General features: G+C 36.1%; 1 protein-coding gene across 2 annotated transcripts; it reads right to left on the reverse strand.

The window, feature by feature from the left end:
- Window positions 1-887: 887 nt before the first annotated feature.
- Window positions 888-18,260, reverse strand: ALB (albumin). 2 transcript variants are annotated; one of them, XR_012483604.1, is made up of 15 exons: window positions 18,110-18,244; window positions 17,038-17,095; window positions 15,196-15,328; window positions 14,645-14,856; window positions 13,944-14,076; window positions 12,361-12,458; window positions 9,550-9,679; window positions 7,588-7,802; window positions 6,417-6,549; window positions 5,571-5,668; window positions 4,302-4,440; window positions 3,740-3,963; window positions 2,848-2,980; window positions 1,778-1,874; window positions 888-1,105 (listed from the first exon to the last, which is right to left on the reverse strand). XR_012483604.1 is itself a non-coding variant. In XM_074276230.1 (15 exons), the coding sequence occupies exons 1-14, from the start codon at window positions 18,186-18,188 to the stop codon at window positions 1,833-1,835; spliced, it is 1,827 nt and encodes a 608-aa protein (XP_074132331.1). In that variant the 5' UTR covers window positions 18,189-18,260; the 3' UTR covers window positions 888-1,058; window positions 1,799-1,832. The 2 variants fall into 2 exon arrangements, 1 of the variants encoding a protein (XP_074132331.1); XM_074276230.1 differs by having other exon boundaries at window positions 888-1,058; window positions 1,799-1,874; window positions 18,110-18,260.
- Between the last annotated feature and the right edge of the window lie 3,505 nt (window positions 18,261-21,765).

The raw sequence follows: 21,765 nt of genomic DNA on the forward strand, positions 1-21,765 counted from the left end.
CCTCATTGGAGGAGATGGTCTTGGTGCTGAAGTTGGAAGGAAACTAAAGGTCCTAAGAGATAAAAGTGAGAAGGAGGAAATACCAGGAATAGGGAATAGCCTATGTAAAAGTTTGGAGATGCAAAGTTGTATGTAAGGAAACATGAAGAAAGCCAGTTTGACTGGACCAAAGTATGAGTAAAAAAGAGCAATGGAGACTAAGTGCAACAAGGAAGATCGTAGCCATGTTGTCACAAGTGGAGGTTATTGAATAGGGATGTTAAATGACTTGCTCAGGGTCAAACAACTAATAAATGTCTGAGATCAGATTTAAATTTTATTCTTCCTGATTCCAGACTCTATCCAATGTACCGTTTAGCTTCCTCTCCTTTTTAACACTTTTGTGTCTCCTCCAATTAAGATGTTTTGTCCTCATCATTATTCTCTCTCTCTCTCTCTCTCTCTCTCTCTCTCTCTCTCTCTCGTTATTACCAAGTTGTCCACTTGGACCCCCTTATCCAGCCTGGTTCTAATTATTCAGCTACAATATCCATGCCACAGCCTTATACTTCTGCCATATTTTATATTGATGAGGAAACATGTTAATATTCTAGTGACTATAAATTGTCTTTTGGCCATCCTAGTCACAGGAATCATCCCAAAATTTTAAAATATATTATTAAATTAAAAATAAAAAAGAACCCAGAAGTCCACATCCTTATAACTCATTTAAATTAATGTTGATTTTCATGCATTCACAAGAATGAAGTTGGGGATCTTGGTCTGGGAAAAACATCTAAAGGTGGGAGAGAAAGCCTAATTCAGACACCAGTATATATATATGAGTAACACCTGCTGGTATAAGTCATCTTCACACACCACAGAAATATTAGTCCAAAACAATTGCCTTATAGTTTATGCTTTTCTTTATTAGTTATTGCAACACTGGGGAAGAATAAAAAAATTTAAGACAAAATTGATGTTTGCTTAACTCTGTTAGCTTGACACCAACAGAGAAACAAAACAGATGATGAATTTAGGATCTTCAAATTCTGTCTTTGTCTTCTTCCACTGGCCAACTAGAAGACAAAATACACATGTACATAAGTAAAAATGATTTTTAAATCTCATAATATTTTATTTTATCTAATTATATATAAAGACAGTTTTGATATTATTTTTTTTAATTTTGAGTTCAAAATTCTCTCCCTTTTTTCACTTCAAATCCTTTCCTTTCCTAACTTGCAATGATCCAAGATAATTCCAAACAATTCATGATGAAAAATGCTATACATGTTTAAAGAAAGCCCTAATGGAGTCTGAATGCAATTTGGAATATAATATTTTTCACTTTCTATTTTTCTTTCATATTTTTGGTCTGTGTCTTCTTTTACAACATGACTAAATATTGAAATATGTTTTATATTATTCCACATGTACAATGTATGAAGCTGCTTAATGTCTCAGGAAAAGAGACTTTCATCAAACTCTCATCAAACTTTCCATCCCAAGAGGGATGATTTCTTAAAGACCACAAGACTTTTTGACTAAGGTAGTGTGGTGGTATAGAATTCAATCAGGCTCCAGTATTGTCCATATGCCATGTGACATGGCACAGGCCACAGAGTGCTGGTAATTTAAATCAGGAGATATGGATTGGTAACCCACCTCTGATGCTTATCATTAAATCATTTAAACTCAACAAGATTAAATATCTATCAGTTGTGAAATGTATTACTGCAATGTGCTCCCACAAAGTTGAAATCCCAGCTACTTAACTTATTGATTTATTGCCAACGAAATACCCAAAGAGAGTTACCTGAAATGTTAGTATTGGCTTGTCCATTTGGTGTTTAAGCTAAGGCAGCTTGAGCTGCAGCAACCAGTTTGGGACCCTGCATGCAAAGAAATCACAATTGTGTGAGAAAGTGATTCTCATCAAAGGATTTGGGAAGATATTTTGCATAAACATTCTTCAATGTTAGATTTCTGTTAAAGGAAAGGGTGTCTATCTGTATATCCAACTTGTCTTGAAGCTATAGGAAAGCCTCTCCTGTGAAAGAGAGATTAGATTCCTTTTGTTGGACCCCTGATGATGGCAAAGCACAGAGGAGTAATGAGTAGATGTTAACAGAGAGAAGCAATGTATTCTTCTCCCTCAAGCTCTTCAAGTTGAGCCCAGATGACAAATTGTCAGGTAGGGAAAAGAGAATTCTTTTATGGGCGAGTGTTGGACTACATCAACAATTGTTAAATTTTTTTTATATTGAGAATTGATTTTCAATATAACTCGTTTCCTTGACACCTGTATGTATTTACGTTTGTGTATTTCAAAAACATTATTCTGAAAAGGACTCCATAGGATTCAATAGAATGACAAAGAGATCCATGAAACAAAAAAAGGTTAAAAATCACTGACGTTGATGGTTTCTGAGGTCCCTTCCAATCATAAGATTTGGATTCAGTGATTATGTGAAACTGGATCTGTTTTACCTCTGTACAAGAATTGAGATTGGTCCTTTTCAAAAAGATGGTCAACTAAAGGAATTCTTCTATTAAATCTTATAAATTCTACATGTCTGATTTTCATTCAATCTGACTTACAGGAGTCAGGAGAGACTGATAACCATTTGACAAATGAAAAAAAAACTACAACTGCATAACAAAAATCAAGCATCCAATGGGCACATAAAAATACTGTAGTCAAGTGAAAAAGGGGAATAAGCTCTTGCTTCAAGGATGAACAGTGATGATAACCTTGTAGGAAGCTAAGGTAAAAAACCTAAGTATTCCTGCATAAACCTCCATTTCAAATATTATCAAGGACTCCCAAAGATAGATGCATTAAAAGAAAAAAGAAATCCATACATCTTCAGCAAAGCAAGCTTCCTGGTTGTCAGCTTTGCAGCATTTGTCCACGAAGGCAGTGAAATCAGTAATGACACCCTTGAGTTGGTCATCAGTGATCTTGGGCTTGTGTTTCACAAGTTCTACAAGTACACTGGAATGAGAGAAAACACAGAAATGGTCAAGAAAGTAAGGAGCAACCAGGTTGGCCAACCATTCCTCATCTGCCCCTAGCTCTAGGTTGTAAATCAGAGGGGAGATGATGACATTGAAGCCTGAAATTTGGAGAAAGATGTGAATAAAGACGGTCCTTTTGAAAGCATTAGGGCTTCCTTAGGACATTTCCCCTTCAGTAATCACAGGCTTCATCCCAAATAACCAGAGAGATGTTCCTTTAGTTGACATTATCCAAAATGACAGATAGCTCTCTATTTGATTCTGTTTGGGGTAGTAGTAGACTTAGGTGAGTGGCTAGATGCCAAGAAAGATCTAGTGCTGGACTTAAAATCAAGAAGAACCGAGTTCAAACACTGCCTCTGCCTCAGACTATTACTAGTTGTGTGAGTCTCTGCTAGTTGCTTTATTTCTTCAGCCTCTGTTTTCTCATATGTAAAATGGGGTTCATAAATAGCCTTTACCTTGCAGAGTCGTTGTGAGGGTCAAGTAAGATAAAATGCATAAAGCATTTTTGATATCTTAAAGCACCATATAAATACTAGTAGCTATCATTGCTATTAGATAAAATTCAATTATAGTCATTTTCTTTTGAATGACTTGACTGAATCATTTTCTAAATACTTTTCCCTAACAGATTCTTGCCCTATGAGGTTTGTTCATGCTGTCAGAAGAGTATCTTTCTTACTCTCAAAGAGGAAACAATTTTGAGCCAAGCAGGAGACCTGATTCTCCTTACCTCTGTTTCTTGTCCTGTTTCTCCTCCTCAGGAAGTGTGCATAGGTCAGCATGGAAGGTGAATGTGTCTGCAGAAAATGGCTTGGCTTCATATGTTTCATCAACTCCCAAGGCACTGAAGCAGGGTCTGCGGTTCACCAAGGAGTCCTTGCAGCATTTGGTGATTCTCTCGCTCACTGGTGTCTTCTCATGCAGGCGGCACAGATTGTCAATGACGATGGCCAGCTGAAGAAAAAAGAAAATGTCAGGTGAATTCGTCAAATGGGCAAGGGGAGCACATTACTATTTATAACCGACTAAACCAAACTGCTGATTGAAGCCCACACTTATTCATTGCCTCAATATAATTTCAAACATCGAATTTTTAAGCCTCAATTCCATGAGCGATTAGAAGCTTCTGAAAGTGTGGGGTTTATTAAAAAATAAATAAAGATTTTTTTAATGTGGGTTTGTTTAGGTGCTCCAAGGAAGAATCAACTTCTCTGCCAGAGATTTTTAAAATTGGAATCTCAAAGTGAAAATTCACAATAGGATGAGAGTAGAAAAAAAAAGAAAAAACTTACATAACCCTCAGCACAGCCCAGTTTTTCTTGGTCACTGACTTTACAGCATTTAGAGCCAACTTTTGCCAACTTATGTCCAAGATTGAGCAATGTTGGGGTTGACACTTGAGGTGCTTTCCTGGTGTATCGGATCAGCAATCTGTAATTATAATGTTCAATTGTTTTAGTCAAAGAATCACTTTTTAGTAAAGTAACAATAATAATTGCATTAAAAACTTGTCAAGCAGCAACACCAATCCAGAGTCAGCTTGACATCTTTAAACTGACCATCCCTGACAGTCAATATGGCTCTTCCATTTTTCTCCCTCCCTGACTCTCCACTGCCATGGCATCCATCACTAATCCATTCTCCTCAGTTCTGTGATCTGCATAATGCTGGCATATGAGCCTTCATAAATCACCTCAATGATGTTCACTTTTTTAATGATGTAAGTTTCCCAAGTATCCCAGTTTCCCCCAATATTGATCTTTCTTAAACATGGCCCTTAAAAATGCTTTGGTCTCAACCACCTCTTTGTATTCTATAAATTTATTCTCCATCACAAAGAGTAATCCATCCATTTATTTGTCCTCAACCATTTTGTTTACATTTCAAATGTTGTCCCAAGCCTTATATTTGCCTGAACAAATCTGGATTTCTTTGCTCTGTTGCTTTCTTTTATAGTTTTTTTAAAACATTTTACCCCATTACCTATTAAGTTGTTATTTTCCATGCTGAAAAATCTATTTAGTTCAACATTGGATCATAGATTTAGAACTGGAAAGGATCTTGGAGGTCATAGAGTCCAACACCTTCATCTTACAGTGAAGAAAACTGAGTCTGTTACTTGCCCAAGACTAGACATCTAGTAAATGTCACTCAGGTCAGAATCAAATGCCAAATTCAGGTCTTCCTGACTCCAAGCCCAGTGTTGCCTAGGTCAGCTGACCTTCTGAGTGCTACTCCTGTAATCCTAGTTTTAAAAGAACCAAAAGGGGCAGCTAGGTGGCACAGTGGATAGAGCACCAGCCCTGAATTCAGGAGGACCTGAATTCAAATTTGGTCTCAGACACTTCCTAGCTGTGTGACCCTGGGCAAGTCACTTAACCCCAGCCTCAGAAAAATAAATAAATAAAATAAAATAAAAATAAATAAATAAAAGAATCAAAAGCTTACAGAGCACTTTGAAAGAGAAAGTTGAAGCTCTTGTATTTTATTGTCTTTTATAAGACATACTCCTATTAAACTCTAAATATTAAAAACTGATCAAGCAGCAAGGTCCCACTTACGCATTTTCAAAACCATATTCTCCAACTTTCTCAAAAAGGTCACAGTTTTCCTTGATTAAATGCTGGCTGTCATCAATAACATTTTTCCGATGTTCAGCCTGAAAGAGAATAAGACAGTGTTTATATTATGTCCTACCTGAATATGTTATATATATATATTGCTTATGGTTTTTTTCACTGATTAGAATTAGCTTCAACAACCACTTAATTTCATGCAAAAGCATATCTAAAATATCAAAAAAGGATCTTTAAGATTTCTATATGAGGACCTACCAGTCCCAATGCCTAATGACCCTCAGGCTTAGGAAAACCCCAAAATTCTTGAGTCTCTTTTACATTGTGCCTCTCATAATGTTTTTTTTTTATTTTGTCTTCAGTAAAAATGTAGAAAAGCAAAATCTTTTCCTTTGTTAAAGAGCTGTTCTAGAATGAGAGTCTCATCTGAAATCTTCCCATCTCTAGGGTAGCTCTTCTTAATTTTTTTTTAACCATTGCTCATAACAACTTGATTTGAAAGCCCAGAATAAAACAAGATTCACAAGAAAAGGTCCAATTACCTTTCCTTTGACTTTACTTTTTTCCATACTGAGAAAGACAGAATATATACATACATACATATATATGTATATACATAAATACATACATATATATGTATATATATATATAAATACATATATATATAAATACATATATATATATGGAAAAAGTTAAGTGAGAAAGAGATACATAGATTCACAGATACATAGATACCCATGTGCTGTGCTATCATTTCCAGATAAAGCAATCCCGAGCACATGCCATCCTCAGGAAAGTACTTTGATTTTTCCTTTCTTATGAGAAACCTACCACTTTAGCATAGCAAGTGGGAGGGTCAGCTGTGGCGCAGCACTCCTCAAGTGTATGTTCATAGTCCTTGGCAAGTCTAAGCAGTGTGGTAACGGCAAGCTCAGGGTGTCTTCTTGCATTGTCATACAAATAGCTTAAAAATGAAGATCAAACAGATGTCAGCATGGTAAGGAAAAGGACCAGTCCTCAGCATTATTCTTCTATCCTGAGATTTCATGAATTTTGTAAAATTAAAAGAACAACAAAAATACTAAGATAAAATGTTTAGACTTAACATTGCCTATTGCTATCTATGTTGATCAATTCAAAGGATGGGTTAAATTTTCCTTTTTTTTTTTTTTTCAAAAAAATCAGTTGTGTGCAGTCTTATTGTATAATATTACAACATATCACTGAGTCCAGAGGACAGCAGAAATAAATCTCCAGTTCCACACTTATTGCACTTAACTCCATACTGCCTTCTATCATTACTTAGTGACCACATGTCTGGATGGCTATTGGCTTCTCAACTGGTCTGTACATTCAGTTTTAGACTTCTTTGTCTCCCTTGCAATGCCCTGCTAAGAACTGTGAGTATAACACAGACTCAACAAATATTTGTCCAATGAATGGGAGCGAATGGATGTTTGGATAGATGGAGAGATGTTTTAATGAACAAAAACCATCTTGGCTGGCAGGAAAAATGCAAAGCTTCCCTTTCTTCCCTAATAAATGAATGATAATGTCACCGAGCTGGAAGGCCATAAAGTGGATCATTTCAAAGATTAAGGGGCCTCTGGGGTCTTTTGTATCCCTCCAACCAGCACATGTCCGAAACTAATCCAAGTTCCAATATATCTGTCCTATCTGGACCAGCAAAGCAATTATAACTTCCTGCCATCATTATCTGTTCTTGAACTTGAAAGGAAAAAAGTCTATTTCATGGAGCCAAAGATGAAATACAATTATGCTGAAGTTACAATCATGGATCCCATAACTAAGCACATCAGAAGGCCCAAAGAAGGTTTGTCTCTATTTTTGCCTAAAAGGCTTGGGAGAGGAATAGGATACAGAATGAGGAAAAGCAAGGAGTGGCCAGCTACTCTACAAAAGTGTCTAGCAAATAGACAATCAGATAAATGGTATTCAGCACAAGAATGACACACATGAACAATATTAAACATTAAATTACGTGGCTAAGAAGAGGTCTTTTGCTTCTTTGTAGTTTTGGCAAGCGTCCTTGGTTTCTACATATTCAGCAAGAAGGTCAGGGAGGCCAGCAGGAATAGCATCATTCTCCAAATCAGCGATGCACTGGCTCTTCTCTATCAGAGGCTTGTCACAGCATTCTCCAAGTTTGCTAGAAATTGTGTCTTTGTTGTTACAAATGTAATCAGAAAGAGCCACCTACAAGCAATAAGATAGAAGTGATTAATTCAACACATGAATTGGGAACTCCAACTCATTTGCCTTTCTCTTCTAAAATGCCTTGGAGAACATTCCTATTTTTAACAAACTGTCCTTCACATAGATCCCTTCCTCTGAAGTTCCTTCCATATCCTTGCAGCCTCAGAAAACTGACATTCCCCTGGAGACATGTCATCCCTGTCCACCCTCTCCAGAATGGAATGTCCCTTTTCTCATTCTTTGCCTCAGTTCACACACAGAGAGACACTAGACCAAGAGAGAATGAGGATGGGGTTTCTTGCCCATTTGTTATGACTTTCAGATGATGCCCCTACCACTTACACTCACTAATTCACCCCAACCAGATGTATCACCCTATCCAATCCCTAATGGTTTTCATCTACTTCCCCTAAGTGATTCTTCCTTTTCTCCTGCACTTCAGTATTTGGTTGCAGCTCAAGGCTCTCTCCACTCTTATCTATCCTCCACTTGGCTAATTTTTCCAAGACTTAGCTCTAACCAGGTCACTCCCTTTCTTTGCAAACTTAATGGGTCCTTCGTACCTCCAGTAGCAAATATTAACTTCTCTTGATAACCAAAGTACTCCATAGCCTGTGCCCTTTCTACCTTTCTAGTATTCCTACACTTTACTCCTTTTCATAAACTCTTCTGTCTAGGGACACTGGCCTACTTTGTACTGTCTGCCCCTCATTCATCAATGCTCTGTCCCCCTCACTTTTGCCACTTAGCTTTCCTGTCTTTTTAAAAGAAAGATTAAGAGGTGCTTCAGTTGTAAATTCCCTCCTCAGATAACCTTCCAAGTACTCGGTGTATATCTTGAATATTCATTATTTATTTGCATGCTGTCTCCTCCCATCAGAATTTAAGCTTTTTGAGGACAGGAAGTATTGTCTTTCTTTGCATATACAACACACACACACACACACACACACACACACACACACACACACACACACACACATATATATAGCACAATATCTGTCATGTAATAAATGCTTGATAAATGCTTATTAATTGTCTGACCAACTGGATAGCAGTCATATTTACCTTAGCTTCAACCAGTTTTGCCCCAAGATAACAGCAAAAATGATAATGACTCTATTAAGAATTAATTTTGGTAAGGGGAATAATAGAGAAAATTTGAACATATAAGAAGCCATGGGAGTTTCCTCAAGGAGTGGAAATATTTCTCAAAATAAGAATTAGGGGGAAGCAATGAGAACACAAGAAACCTTGTCTACTGTATTTCACCATATTGCTAATGACCTCTCTTATTTTATCATGCAGCAAGTAATTACTAAGTGCCTTCCACATACAAAGTATTATGCTAGGTCCCAGGAATTCAAAGGCAAAAAGTGCTTATCGTTCAAGGACTTATGTTCTGGCCAGGGAAATAACAAATATAAACATAAGTATGTAAAAATGTGTACAAGTCAATACATGGTAATTTTCTGTAGGAAGAAATGAGCAGTTGAGAAAATTAAAAGAAAGACTTCCTCTAGAGAGGTATAGTTAATCTTAGTCTACTGCCTGGAATACAGTAGGTGCTTAATAATGCCATTTTGAAAGACTGAGGTGAGGTTTAAAAGAAACTAGGGATTTGAATTTATTCATTATGATTCCTCTTATCCTAAATTTATAAAATTTCTGTTTAAAAGATTTAGATAAGTATATCATAGAGAAGCTTACATAACAACAATATGAATTAATGTCAGTAAATACTTACCCTATCATCAGCACACTCTAACAGGTCACCATGGCAACATTCAGTATGAATCTTAGCAAGATCTTCCACAATTTTATGAATTTCAGCAAAATCAGCCTTGGGGAATTTCTGGCTTAGCCTAGCTACAAGCCTAGAAAGATAATCCACAAGAGGTAAATAATTAAAACTTAAAGTTTACATGAACATTTTCTGAAAATCATTTTAATTGCTATGAAATTCTTTAATGAGTTAACACATATAAAGTATTTAGGAGATAACTGAATATAATATCAGTGTTGACTTTGAACCATCATGACCGTCACTCCCTGAGTCTGGAATGAGGAACATGAGTTCAAATTCAGCCTCAGATACTTACTAGCTATGTGACTCTAATCAAGTTATTTAACCCTATCTGTTTCTTCATCTGCAAAAATTGGAATAATAGTAGCAGCTATTTTCCAGGCTTTTTGTGAGAATAAAATGAGATAACATGTGTCAAAACACTTTGCAAACCTAAGAGCATGATATGCATGCTAATCATTATTAATTGTTTCCAATGCCAGCATAATCACTTATGAGGCACTATAGGTTTATGATCAGTAAAGAAGGCCAGGGTAATTAACCATTTCAACATAATCATAGAGCTAATAGATGGCTTCTGAAACTAGCCACTCTGTTATCCCTCCAAATACTGCACCAAAACCTGTTAAGAATGACTTCTAAGGACCCCCAAGAACAGAGAATCCTGTTTTGAGTCTCTCACAAGGGGTCTTAAGCATCCAGATGCACATGTTAACCTGTATTGATAGCATAAGTTGATCAGAAAAAAAAAAAAGAAAAAAACTATGCTTTCATTTAGCCACAGGAAATAATTACATGGAATGCTTATCAGGGAGTTAATTGGTCTCTTTAAGAAGAAAACTACTTCCAGGTCTCACAAGAGGGAGATTTGGATAGGGAGAATGAAGGGATTGGGGTGAGGGGGAATACAGAAAGGTTCCTTAGCTCTGCCTGGGCTGGCACATGCTGACTTTGATAAAATACCCTAAGGTTATAAAGTGCTTTCATAATATATTTCAGCAGAGTTCCACAACCCAAAGCAGTGTGTCTAATGTGTATCTCTGTTTTACAGAAACAGACTGGTTTTCCCAAAGTCCCAAAGCTAGTAAGATGTCAGGCAGGAACCATAATCAAGTCCTTTTTTAAACATTCTATTTCATTGGAAACTTAATCATCAACACAAATAAACTTTATGAAAAGAAAGATTATATTTTAAAATATCTGTGACCTCTTGTCATAAACTGGTTTTACAATTTATTTTCAGTCATATATTCACAAACACACATACATATACATGTACATGCATATATGTGTGTGTGTGTGTGTGTGTGTGTGTATGAGAGACTCCGGCCAAGTCACTCAACCTTTTATTTTTCTATGTAACTCTCTAAGATTAGAAGTTGCAGAGAAGGTGTCAACTTCCATTAGTAAAGACTATGATCCCAAGACTTCTCCATAAAAATCCCTGGTCCAATCCTCCTATCCTCTACATACACTTATGCAGAAATACGCATAAACAAATATAAATTTTGTCCCCCTTTTTCATTTTATTTTTTTCTTTTAAATATTTTAAATATTTCTTATGATCTTAGGAGGCAAGAGCCACAATGTGTATTATTCTTTTTGTAAATTCTAAGTACTAAATAAACATGGTCACCTAGAGATTCTATAAGGTACTTTGGGGAACCCCATTACAGTGAGATACTTTGGGCAGTCAACCCAAGATAGATAGATGGATACTTTAATAATGACACCAGAATCAGGGCTTAGCTGGGCTGAATGAGACAATCTCATGAGCCAAACCAGACCCCTTTACTAATATGGCAGGAGGAGGAATTGGAACAATAATCTCAATCAAGCAGGAATGAAGTGAGAATGGGATTGTGGGGAAAAACCCACCCAAAAAGCCTCTCTAGCACTCCTAGTTTGAGGATAAACCTTAAGTCTTACTTATAAAACTGAAATAGAAAATGCCTGTCACTTTTCTTACAAGGACTAAACAGGAAATATTCAATTCTAAAATAATTAAATTGACTCGTTTCATTTTTATTGATCCTGTTGACAGTTAATTGACTTTGTCCTATAACTGCCTAAGTTATGATTCTTTGTCTCTGAACTTAGTGCAGAAATACTGTCCTGTAATGAGCTAAATATAGAAATCCTGTTCTTCCACTAATCACTGTTCAATTATTGCCTTAAGGAATTCTGCCATGCTTGGAGGATGGGGATGGACACAAGGCAAATGTTCCTTCAATGATGACTAGTTTGCTATCCAAAGAAATCTAGCCTACTATCTTTTAACCTTGCAGGTGAACACAAAAAATGAATTTTTCTTAATCACAAGAAGAAGGAAGGAAGCTATTACTAGACCCTCATTTCCAACTTCCAATCAATCATATTGTTTCCTGTGCCTCAGCTATGTAACAATCATGTTGTCCTAAATCCCTTGATGTCACCTACTCTGTTTTATTATTTGTTCTATGCTTAGAAAAATGAGCTGCATCTTAAATTCTTTGTTTTTAAATAATTGAGATAGTCTTTAGATTCATTCTTCTAGAAGGTAGTTCCCTGTAAATAAAATATTATCTTGCTCAGTTTACTGTTTTGTTGAATTTAACTTGGGATTTTTTTTTTACCATTTTGGAAATGAAGAAATTAACAACAAAAAGTGGTGATAGGTATCAATATTGGAATCCCAGGCCTTTTTCTGTCTTTGCTTCTTTTCTTCAAAAAATATAAAGGTTTTTAGACAAATGGAGCTTAAAGACTTACCCAGCCTTGACAGCTCTCTCTCCAAACTCGTCTAAACTGGCGCATCGGAATCTCTGTTTTGCTCCTGAACTTATGACTTTATCTCTTAAAGCAGTAAGCTGTAGGAAGAAGAAATCACCTCTTTCAAAAATTATTTTCCCTTTTTTCATTAATATAAAAAATAATTTCCCCACAAAGCCCTCACAAATCAATCCAAGATTTTCTTCATAATTTAAGGGGTTTAACCTGAATTCCATGAATGAGAGACAGAGGCAGACAGAGAGGGGGGGGGTTATATTTCAATATTATTAGTTCCCTTTGTAATTTTATGCTTTTCCTTTTATGTACCCAAAGACCTGATTCTGAAAAGGATACATAAGCTTCACTAGACTGCCAAGGGGATCCATTACACAAAAAAGTTAAGAAATCCTGAGTTCTCACCCAACAATAATAAAGTATGTACTTGGACTTTTTTTGTCTATAGTAGTGACAGATTTTTGGCCTAAGTCCTTGATGCACACTTTCCTGATGCCTCTTATGACTAAGGTAACAAAATTAGAAGACTATTATTCAGATTTAGGAATGGTCAGTGATGATCTCCCCAATTTGTAATACATTGCAAGTTCCAAGGAAAAAGAAAACATTTTGAATTTTCTCTTGGTTCCTCTAGGACCTTGATGGTATCTAATAAGGGACTGCCAATTGCTTATTGGATTGGAATTGAAGCTAGGACCTTCATTTCTATTAACTTTATGTGTGAATCCATTGAGTTAATTAGACACAAGAACAATAATTAGTTAATTGAATGTTTAACCTCAGTCGACCTGTTTCCTCATCTGCAATGAAATTATTAAACATAAGAATCTCTAAGGCCTCTCCCAGTTTTCAATTTCTGCTCCTATGTGCACCATAATATTTTTAACATTCTATATCCTGTTGGAAAAAGCTTTGCTAATTAGGATACATTCTCCACATTTGTAAAATTACATAGCTTATATTATCCTCAAAGAGAGTTTCAAAAGTATTTGACAGAAAATTTGATAATAATGTCAAATTTAAATTATTTATTTACTAAGCAATAGTAGACTTGGGAATAAAGTGAAAATATATAGGATCTGATGGGGATACAAAAGGAGGTCACATCCAAAGACCATCTCCTTCATTGGCTTACTATTTTCTAAAATTTTACTCTTAGAGATTCATTCCTTCAAGGGTAAGGAGCTGTATCTCTTAGAATCATTTTTTTAAAAGGAAAACACCCTTAGGATAACAGTTCAATTATTAACAATTTAATGTGAATTACTTTACAAGATTATTTTCTAAAAAGGATGTTTGATGGAAAGAATGCTCTCTCTCTCTCTCTCTCTCTCTCTCTCTCTCTCCCTCCCTCCCTCCCTCCCTCCCTCCCTCCCTCCCTCCCTCCCTTTCTCTCTCTCTCTCTCTCTCTCTCTCTCTCTCTCTCTCTCTCTCTCTCTCTCTCTCTCTCTCTCTCTCTCCCCCTCTCTCTCCCTCCCTCCCCTCTGTCTCTCTCTCTGTTTTTGTCTTTGTCAATGCCTGTCTGTCTGTCTCTCCTCCCCACTCTTTCTCCCTCTTTTAATAAATACCTTGTTGTCAAAGCAAGCGCCTTTGTCAGCCTCCTGGCAACATCCTTTCACTGCCTCCCTATACTGATGAGCATAGGCAAGGAGTGCTGGGGCATAGAAGTAGGGGTGTCTTCTGGCAACCTCATACAGGTAGCTGAGAACAAGTAAAGAGAATAAAGTTTCCACATTAATGAAAGCACTATAAATTTTTTTTTAACTTTCTCTAAGTCTACCGCCTTTAGAATCCTAAGTCTAGGAATTTTGAGTAGAGAAACTCCCTCTATTTCTGCACATTGACTACTTCTCAATAATAGTCTTTGTCACGCTGCCTGGGCCACTGAAACCACAGAATTCTAGAGATAGAAAAGAGCTCAAAGTCCATCTGATCCAAGAGGCCCAAGGAGATTGACTTGCCTTTGCCAACTAAATGGCACTAAATGGCAAGGTGGATAAAGTAGTAGACCAGGATTCAGGAAGACCTGAAACATTTAGAACCTGGACTTGTCACATAATTTTTGTCTGCTTCAGTTGCCTCATCAATAACATGCATCTACCTGATTTGTGGGAATCAAATAAAAGAATATTTGTAAACCCCTTAGCGCAGGGCCTAGCCCATGGTAGGTGTCCCCATAATTGCTCTTGGTCCCACACAGTTAGTATATATGACCTTGAAACCTAGGCTGTCCCACTGGCCCCTACACTCACTTTCTGTTCTTACTTACAATCCCAGTACTCTGTTTTCATTCTCTTGGAAGTTTTTGCAGAGAGTCTCAGGTTCAGGGGCTTCAATTTTAGGGAGATTTGGGCGGTCATCTTTGTGGCTCAGGAAACAACGATTTCTCTCAGGTTCTTCCTTAGCACAACAGTCTGCCAATTCGCCATAATTTTCCCGAAGACTTGGCACTTTGCATAACTTATCACCTAAAAGTTGGTGCTAGGAAAAAAAAATAGATGATTAGTCTCTGACCTATTTAAAGCCCTGGGCATCCTTGACTTTCTTATTTGAATGGACCAAGACTCAGGAGACAAGAAGCTAGGAAAGGAAATTGCCTTAATAGACTTCTGCCCCTTTCAAATTATCTGACTTTCTTTTAGTTCATACAACTCCTTGCATTTTTTTAATGACAGGGAACAATTCTGGTCTGGTATTTAGATAGAAGCTCAAGAACAAAAAGAGAAATTGAATTTCTTGGTGGGACACATTACTATTGGCTCTAATGTCCTATCTGAAATGAAATAAGAGAGGTCAAACTCAACTAAAGTTGATACTCACGAGGGATTTGCCACAATTTTCTGCTGATTCGTCAGCAGCACAGCCTTTTGCGAATTCCACAACTTCACCCACTAATTTTATGTGATCTTCAAAAGGGCATTTCTGGAGGTACTGAGCAAATGTGATCAAAACTCTGAAACAGAGATTTCTTATGGTTACTGAAAGCAAAGATGGAATAAAATATAAAAATCCCATTATAAAATGTTTGTTATGGGGCAGCTAGTTGGCGCAGTGGATAGAGCACCAGCCCTGAAGTCAGGAGGACCTGAGTTCAAATCTGACCTCAGTCACTTAACACTTCCAAGTGGTGTGACCCTGGACAAGTCACTTAACCCCAATTGCCTTAGCAACAAAACAAAACAAAACAAAACAAAAAAAAAAATATATATATATATATATATACATATATATATGTATATATATATATATATACATATATATATGTATATATATATATATATATACATATATATATATATAATAAAATGTTTCCTATGCTGAAGATCCAATTGCATCTATATTATCTCCAGGTTGTCTAGAAGATCATCTATACCTTGCCCAACTTGATTACAGTATCAGTCCCTCAGCAGAGATAGGGAAAGCATGTGCCACATGGGTGAACCATCACTACCACCTCAACCACCACCCCCGTACTCACACCCATAACTCCATGCCCAAAGGCCTAACAATAGCAACACCTTTCTAAGCGTATAGCTGGATCGACCCTTGTAGAGATGAGATATGGCAACTGTTTCTGAGGCTGCTTGAAGCCCTATCTCTTTGGCAGCCATAGCTACTAAAGAAAAAGAAAATTCTCATCACTGAAGTCTTTGGCAGTGTCAAATGGTTAGACATCAGAAGCAGAAAATAGTTTTATCAGTGGAAATGTCATTAAAGGAGAGATATTACCATGTGTTCTGTCCTTTTACCCTAAGGAATATGGATTTTTTTCATTTATCATGTACATGGGTTCTCTTGAAAACAGGGTGTATTTTCTATTTCTGTGTATTTTTTCCCTTAGCACAATGTTTAATGCATGGTTTTTTATGCATTCACTCAAGGATAAATATATATTATCTCTTCCTCATTGTTCTTACCGAAGAATGGTGGGGTAGTAAGAAAAGGCATTTATAAAGTATTTACTATGTGCCAGGCAACTGTGCACAATACTTTACAGATATTAAGCCACTTGATCCTTAACAGTCTTACATAAACTCTACTCTCAGATTCTCCAGTCACACTATATGCTAAGTGACTGATAAATTGAAAGTAATTTTCATCCCAAAGGCATTGGTATTTTGCTAATTAAACAAATGGAATCAGGTCTCAAGCATTAGCTATTAGATAATGATTTTGAAAGTGGAGCACAGGATCTTCCTAGTCCCCCCAAATCATTCTATATGTAAGACAATCATTGAGTAACTGAATTCAATTTAATTAATTATCTAGGACCTTAAGTTCTAGAAGACATGAGCACAGAATCTACTTCGCTTATTAGACATGTGACCCAGGGGATGTCACTCAACCATTGTCTGCTTCAATTTTCTGTAAATTTATCAGTAAAAATAGGGATAAATGTAGCATGTTCAGTTGTCATCCTTGGTGACCATGTGGAAATGTGGAGTGCCTATTTCCAGCTATAAGTGACATCAAGGCTTCTTTGGAGAGATGTTGAAAACTTCTTTAATTAACTTTTGAGCCAGAAACCAATGGCAACTGACTATATTCCTTAGGAGAGGTTGCAGAAAGAGGGGAAAGGGACCCATTATGTAAGATTTAAAGAAATGTGACAATCAATATTAGTGAAAAAAAGTTAATTCAATTTTTCATTAATATACTTACAGGCCTTTCACATTTTCTTCACCCAAATCTCTATACCGTTTGGCAATTTCACTCTTAGCTAGATGTTAAAAAAAAAAGAACATTGATTAAATTTATGTGTGTGTGTGTGTGTGTGTATATATATATATATCAAACAATCAAGTGAAGAAACCCTTATCCATTTGATTCACAAGAAAACTTCTATCAGCACAAATAAATCTTTGTAGAATAGTCAAACTCAGTTCAGTATAACACCGGACAGTTGTTGAATGGCAAAGACACTTATTGAATCATAATTTGAACTTTATGGTTTCTTTGTTTTTTCCTCAAATTTAAGATAACATTTTTATTGTTTATTTGGTTATTTTCAGTCATGTCTGAATATTCATGATTCTTTGGATGTTTGTTGGTTTTTAGTTTTGGAATAGTGGTTATTTTTCAAAGATAATGAAGTAGTTTTCCATTTCTTCTAATGCTCATTATATAGATGATAAAATTGAGGCAAGAAGGGTTAAGTGACTTGCCCAATATCATACAAACAAATAAGTATCTGAAGTCTTCCTTGAATTCAGATCTTCCTGACTCCAGGCCCAGCACTCCATTTATCTAGCTGCCAAAGTAGAGTTAGTTCTTCAATAGCTCCTTCAGAGGAGTGACGGGAAATCTGCCTGAAGTACGACATAAACTCAAACTCTAATTTGTCTAATGGTTCTAGATTTCTGTATATTGGGACAGGACCAATGAAGTCTTAGCTGAAGAAATGGAAGAAATAGGTTCCCTTTCTGTCATTTCAATTATTAATGGTACTACTCAGTCATATACAACTTTATAATATTGTACAACTTTAGGAAGTCATGGTGTCTACATTTTCTCCGTCTGTAAAAGATTACAGAAACTATCCTGTCTAGCTCATTAGCAATATTAGACAGACCAATACCTGTTCTTTGACACTATATAGATACAATCATCCTGATGATTATTTTCCACCACCAAAAGAAAATATACACAATGGCATCATAAATCTCCAGAAATTTAATCTTCATTTAGCCTCTCTTTCCTTTTTAAAAGAAGCCATGAATAGAAAAATTCTTACGTGCATCTCGACGGAAGATTTCCCTGGAATGAACAGAGCTGAAGAGGAAAATAAGGGAAATAAAGGTGACCCACTTCATCTTGTCAATTGTTTGTGGGAATTGGCGGAAGAAGGAAGGTAGGATGCTGAGAGAAGAAATGCACTAATATACTTTTTTAAACCAATAATTGTAGATTATTAACTTTGCATTTCATTTCCTCCCACTGATTACAAAATTTAGAATATTCTTGCCAAAATTGTGTTTGCCCAAATTCCTTGCACATGTTTGCCATCTGGAACTCTCTTCTCAAAAAGACCTTGCAAATTCATTAAACTTATGTAAAATATCTTATCAAATTATAAACAAGGATCTAAACTATTTGTACCTTTTATTCAGTACTATGTCCTTTATCCCAGATTCCCATTTGGACATTTTAGTTTGCAATAGTTGTAAAATTTTAACCAAGCTAGAAGTTAGGGTTGGAAAGCTTCATGAACAAGGGCCCTAAGTTCCAAAATGTACCTTGGCAATCCATTTGCAATGCTGATCTTACATAATGGTAATAAGAGTCTGGAAGAAAAATTACCAAGTTAAAAGGATTAGAGGGGCTTCTATGTCATTCATTCCTACCCTTATTCAATCTGTGTTGGAGTTTGAAAAGTCCTCATTTATCTCAGGATGCAACAAAGGGAAAGAGTAGCATTTAGAGTATCTAGAACACAGCTAGATATCCAAAAAATTTGCATCATCAATATCAGACTGACCCACAAAAGCAATTGCTCTTTCTGTAACTCACTTTAATTCTTGAATTTGGCTTCACTTGTGATCCTTAGAAATGATGATAGAAAATAATTGAAATAATTGGTAGGAATAACGATCTTGGCAACATTGAGGTAAAAATCAAAAGCTTAAAGCCACATGACCAAGTGGCACCTCAAATAACTTTGAAAATGCTGAGATATCCCTCATCAATCTGAAGCAACCTGAGTATTCATGAGAGACACAACAATAAGGGTAGAGAGAGCCACCAGGCTCATATTCTTGGAGAGTTATGGACAGATATAGGTTAAAGGGATGGTGACAACCATCTCATCCAAATGAAAAAATGCACTTCCCTCCCTTACTTGTAGAGATGGGGACTAGGGATATGAAAACATCGCATATATTGTAATCTCTCAAAAAGAAAAAAGGCATCCTTTCCCCACATACTTTTATGCCCCTAAGAAAAACATAGGAAAAACAAACAAACAAATAAATAAATAAGGAAAATAAATTTTTATTTTAAGCCAATTGCTAACTCTAGTAGACTTTCCCTCTACAAGGAGTTTAGATTGACTCTGGGAGACCTAATCACAGAATCCCAGAATCCCAAAGGCTAGTCTATTTTGTATCTGATTAAGAATATCATCTATGACATCATGGACAAGTAGTCATCCAGCCCTTGCTTAAAAACCTCTAGTAAATCAATTTTATTTGTAAACAGCTATAGTTGTAAAGAATTTTCTCTTTCATTAGGCCTAAATCTATCTTTCTGAATTTCCATCCATTCTTTCTACTTAAGGCCAATGACAGAAGAAATAATAAGATGACTCCTACATCAACATAAAAGCCCTTTAAAGACTTGTAGTTGCTATCACTACCCTCATAATACCCTCTTTTCTGGTTTCTTCAGTCAATTCCCTCACTATTATTGTTGTTCTCTTTTGGAAAGAGTCTCACTTTCCTGATATAGTACAAAGAGCAATGGACTTGCAAAAAGGAAATTCTAGATTTGAATCCTACCTCCACCACATGCTAGCTGTCCACTTCATGGCACAGGCATTTCATTTGTCTGAGACTTATTTTAGCTTTCTGTAAAATGGGAATAATGAATGACAATTTATGTATAGTACTTTGCAAACATTTAAGTTGATATAAAGATCAGTTACTATGCTAAATATTATTATTGTATAGGCCTTTCCTCAAATATGAGTCTCAGAATGATTCATAGAAGTCCAGATGTTATCTACATGGGACAAAATAGAATGAAACTATGACCTCCCTCATTCTGAACACTGTGCCTCTCAATGTAAGGGAGCAATAATGTTTTTTGTTGCCATGTTATATCATCAGCTCAATTCAACATCAGAAAGTAATTGATTGTATTAGTAGCAATAGCATTAAAGAAGAGGTGTTACTATTTTTCCAATGTTTACTAAAAACCATGGCATCTTTCCATCTGATTTCCATAGGAATACTTCCATATGTGTCATCTTCTTCATAAGAATGTGAGCCCCTTGATTCCTTTTCCATTTGCATTTTCTTGCTTTTCATATAGTAAACATTTTATCAATGCTTTATTCATTCATCCCACTGAAATTAGAATCCAGGTATTTACTTGAATAAACTCTTGTCTAATCACCCCACCCCACTATCCTTTTGATTTTTTTTAACTCAAGGGAAAAAGTTTCTAGCAGTTCATGTTCAATGTTATCTCATTACATTCAACCTACTATCATGGCAGCTAGGTGGTACAGTGGATAGAGCACTAGCCTTGAATTCAGGAGGACCCGAGTTCAAATTTGGTCTCAGACACTTAACACTTCCTAGCTGTGTGACCCTGGGCAAATCACTTAACCCCAATAGCCTCAGTCCGCTCCCCCCACATGCATACACAAAAATATTCAATTCAACCTATCCATTCAAGCCTATCAAGTTGATTATGGAGCCTGATTTTATCAATTAACACAAAACTTCTTAAATTATGGGTCATGATTGGAGTCACATAACTGAATGTGGGCATCACAAGATTATGATTTGTTATTAGTAAATGTTTGATTTGTATACATATTTTACATGCCTATATTCCAGGATCATATAAAAATTTCTTGGGCACAAAGGGATCATGAGTGGAAAAACTTTAAGAAGCCCTATAAATGTCCATATGAACTCCCCATCTCAGCTTCATATCATCCAAAATTTCATGAGAGTCTCTTCTATGGCTTTTAGGTGAGTCATTGATAAAATTGTTGAACAGCACAGGACCAAGGACAGATCCCTGGGGCACTCTTCCACAAGACCTCCTTTGAAGCTGACACTGACTTTTTGGATCTTGACATTCTGTTCACAAGAATAATGTGAGAGACTTTGTCAGAAGTTTTATTGGATAGCAAACATGTAGTCCTTATAAACATTTAGATGTTTGTTGTAGTTACATAAATATATTTTTGATAATGATGATGATGATGATGGTAGCTAGCAGATTTTCAAAGCACTTTATAATTATTGTCTAATTTTATCCTCACAACAATACTAGCAAGTAGGTGCTATTATTTCTTAAGGCTTAGAAAAATTAACTGACTTGCCTAGGATCCCATGGTCAGCAAGTATCTGAACTCAGGTCTTCCTGACTAGATCCAGAGACCTAACTATTAAATTTTACATAGTTCATGAATGCTGTTTGCACAGGACAGAGAATAAACCACTGTCTCTTGAGTAAGGATGTGCTTTAATGCAGTGACATGATTTCAGAGAAAAAAATTTTTTCATCCTAATGTACTCAATGGACAGTAATAAATTAATATATTACCTTTCTTAAATAACATATCTATCCTTTATACTGCATATTTATTTACAATATAAATCATGTGAAATTGTGTAAGTCAACCAGGAGAACATTGTATCCAGTAACCCAGCA

Source organism: Sminthopsis crassicaudata, chromosome 6 (genome assembly GCF_048593235.1).
Source record: "Sminthopsis crassicaudata isolate SCR6 chromosome 6, ASM4859323v1, whole genome shotgun sequence".
Taxonomy (NCBI): domain Eukaryota; kingdom Metazoa; phylum Chordata; class Mammalia; order Dasyuromorphia; family Dasyuridae; genus Sminthopsis; species Sminthopsis crassicaudata.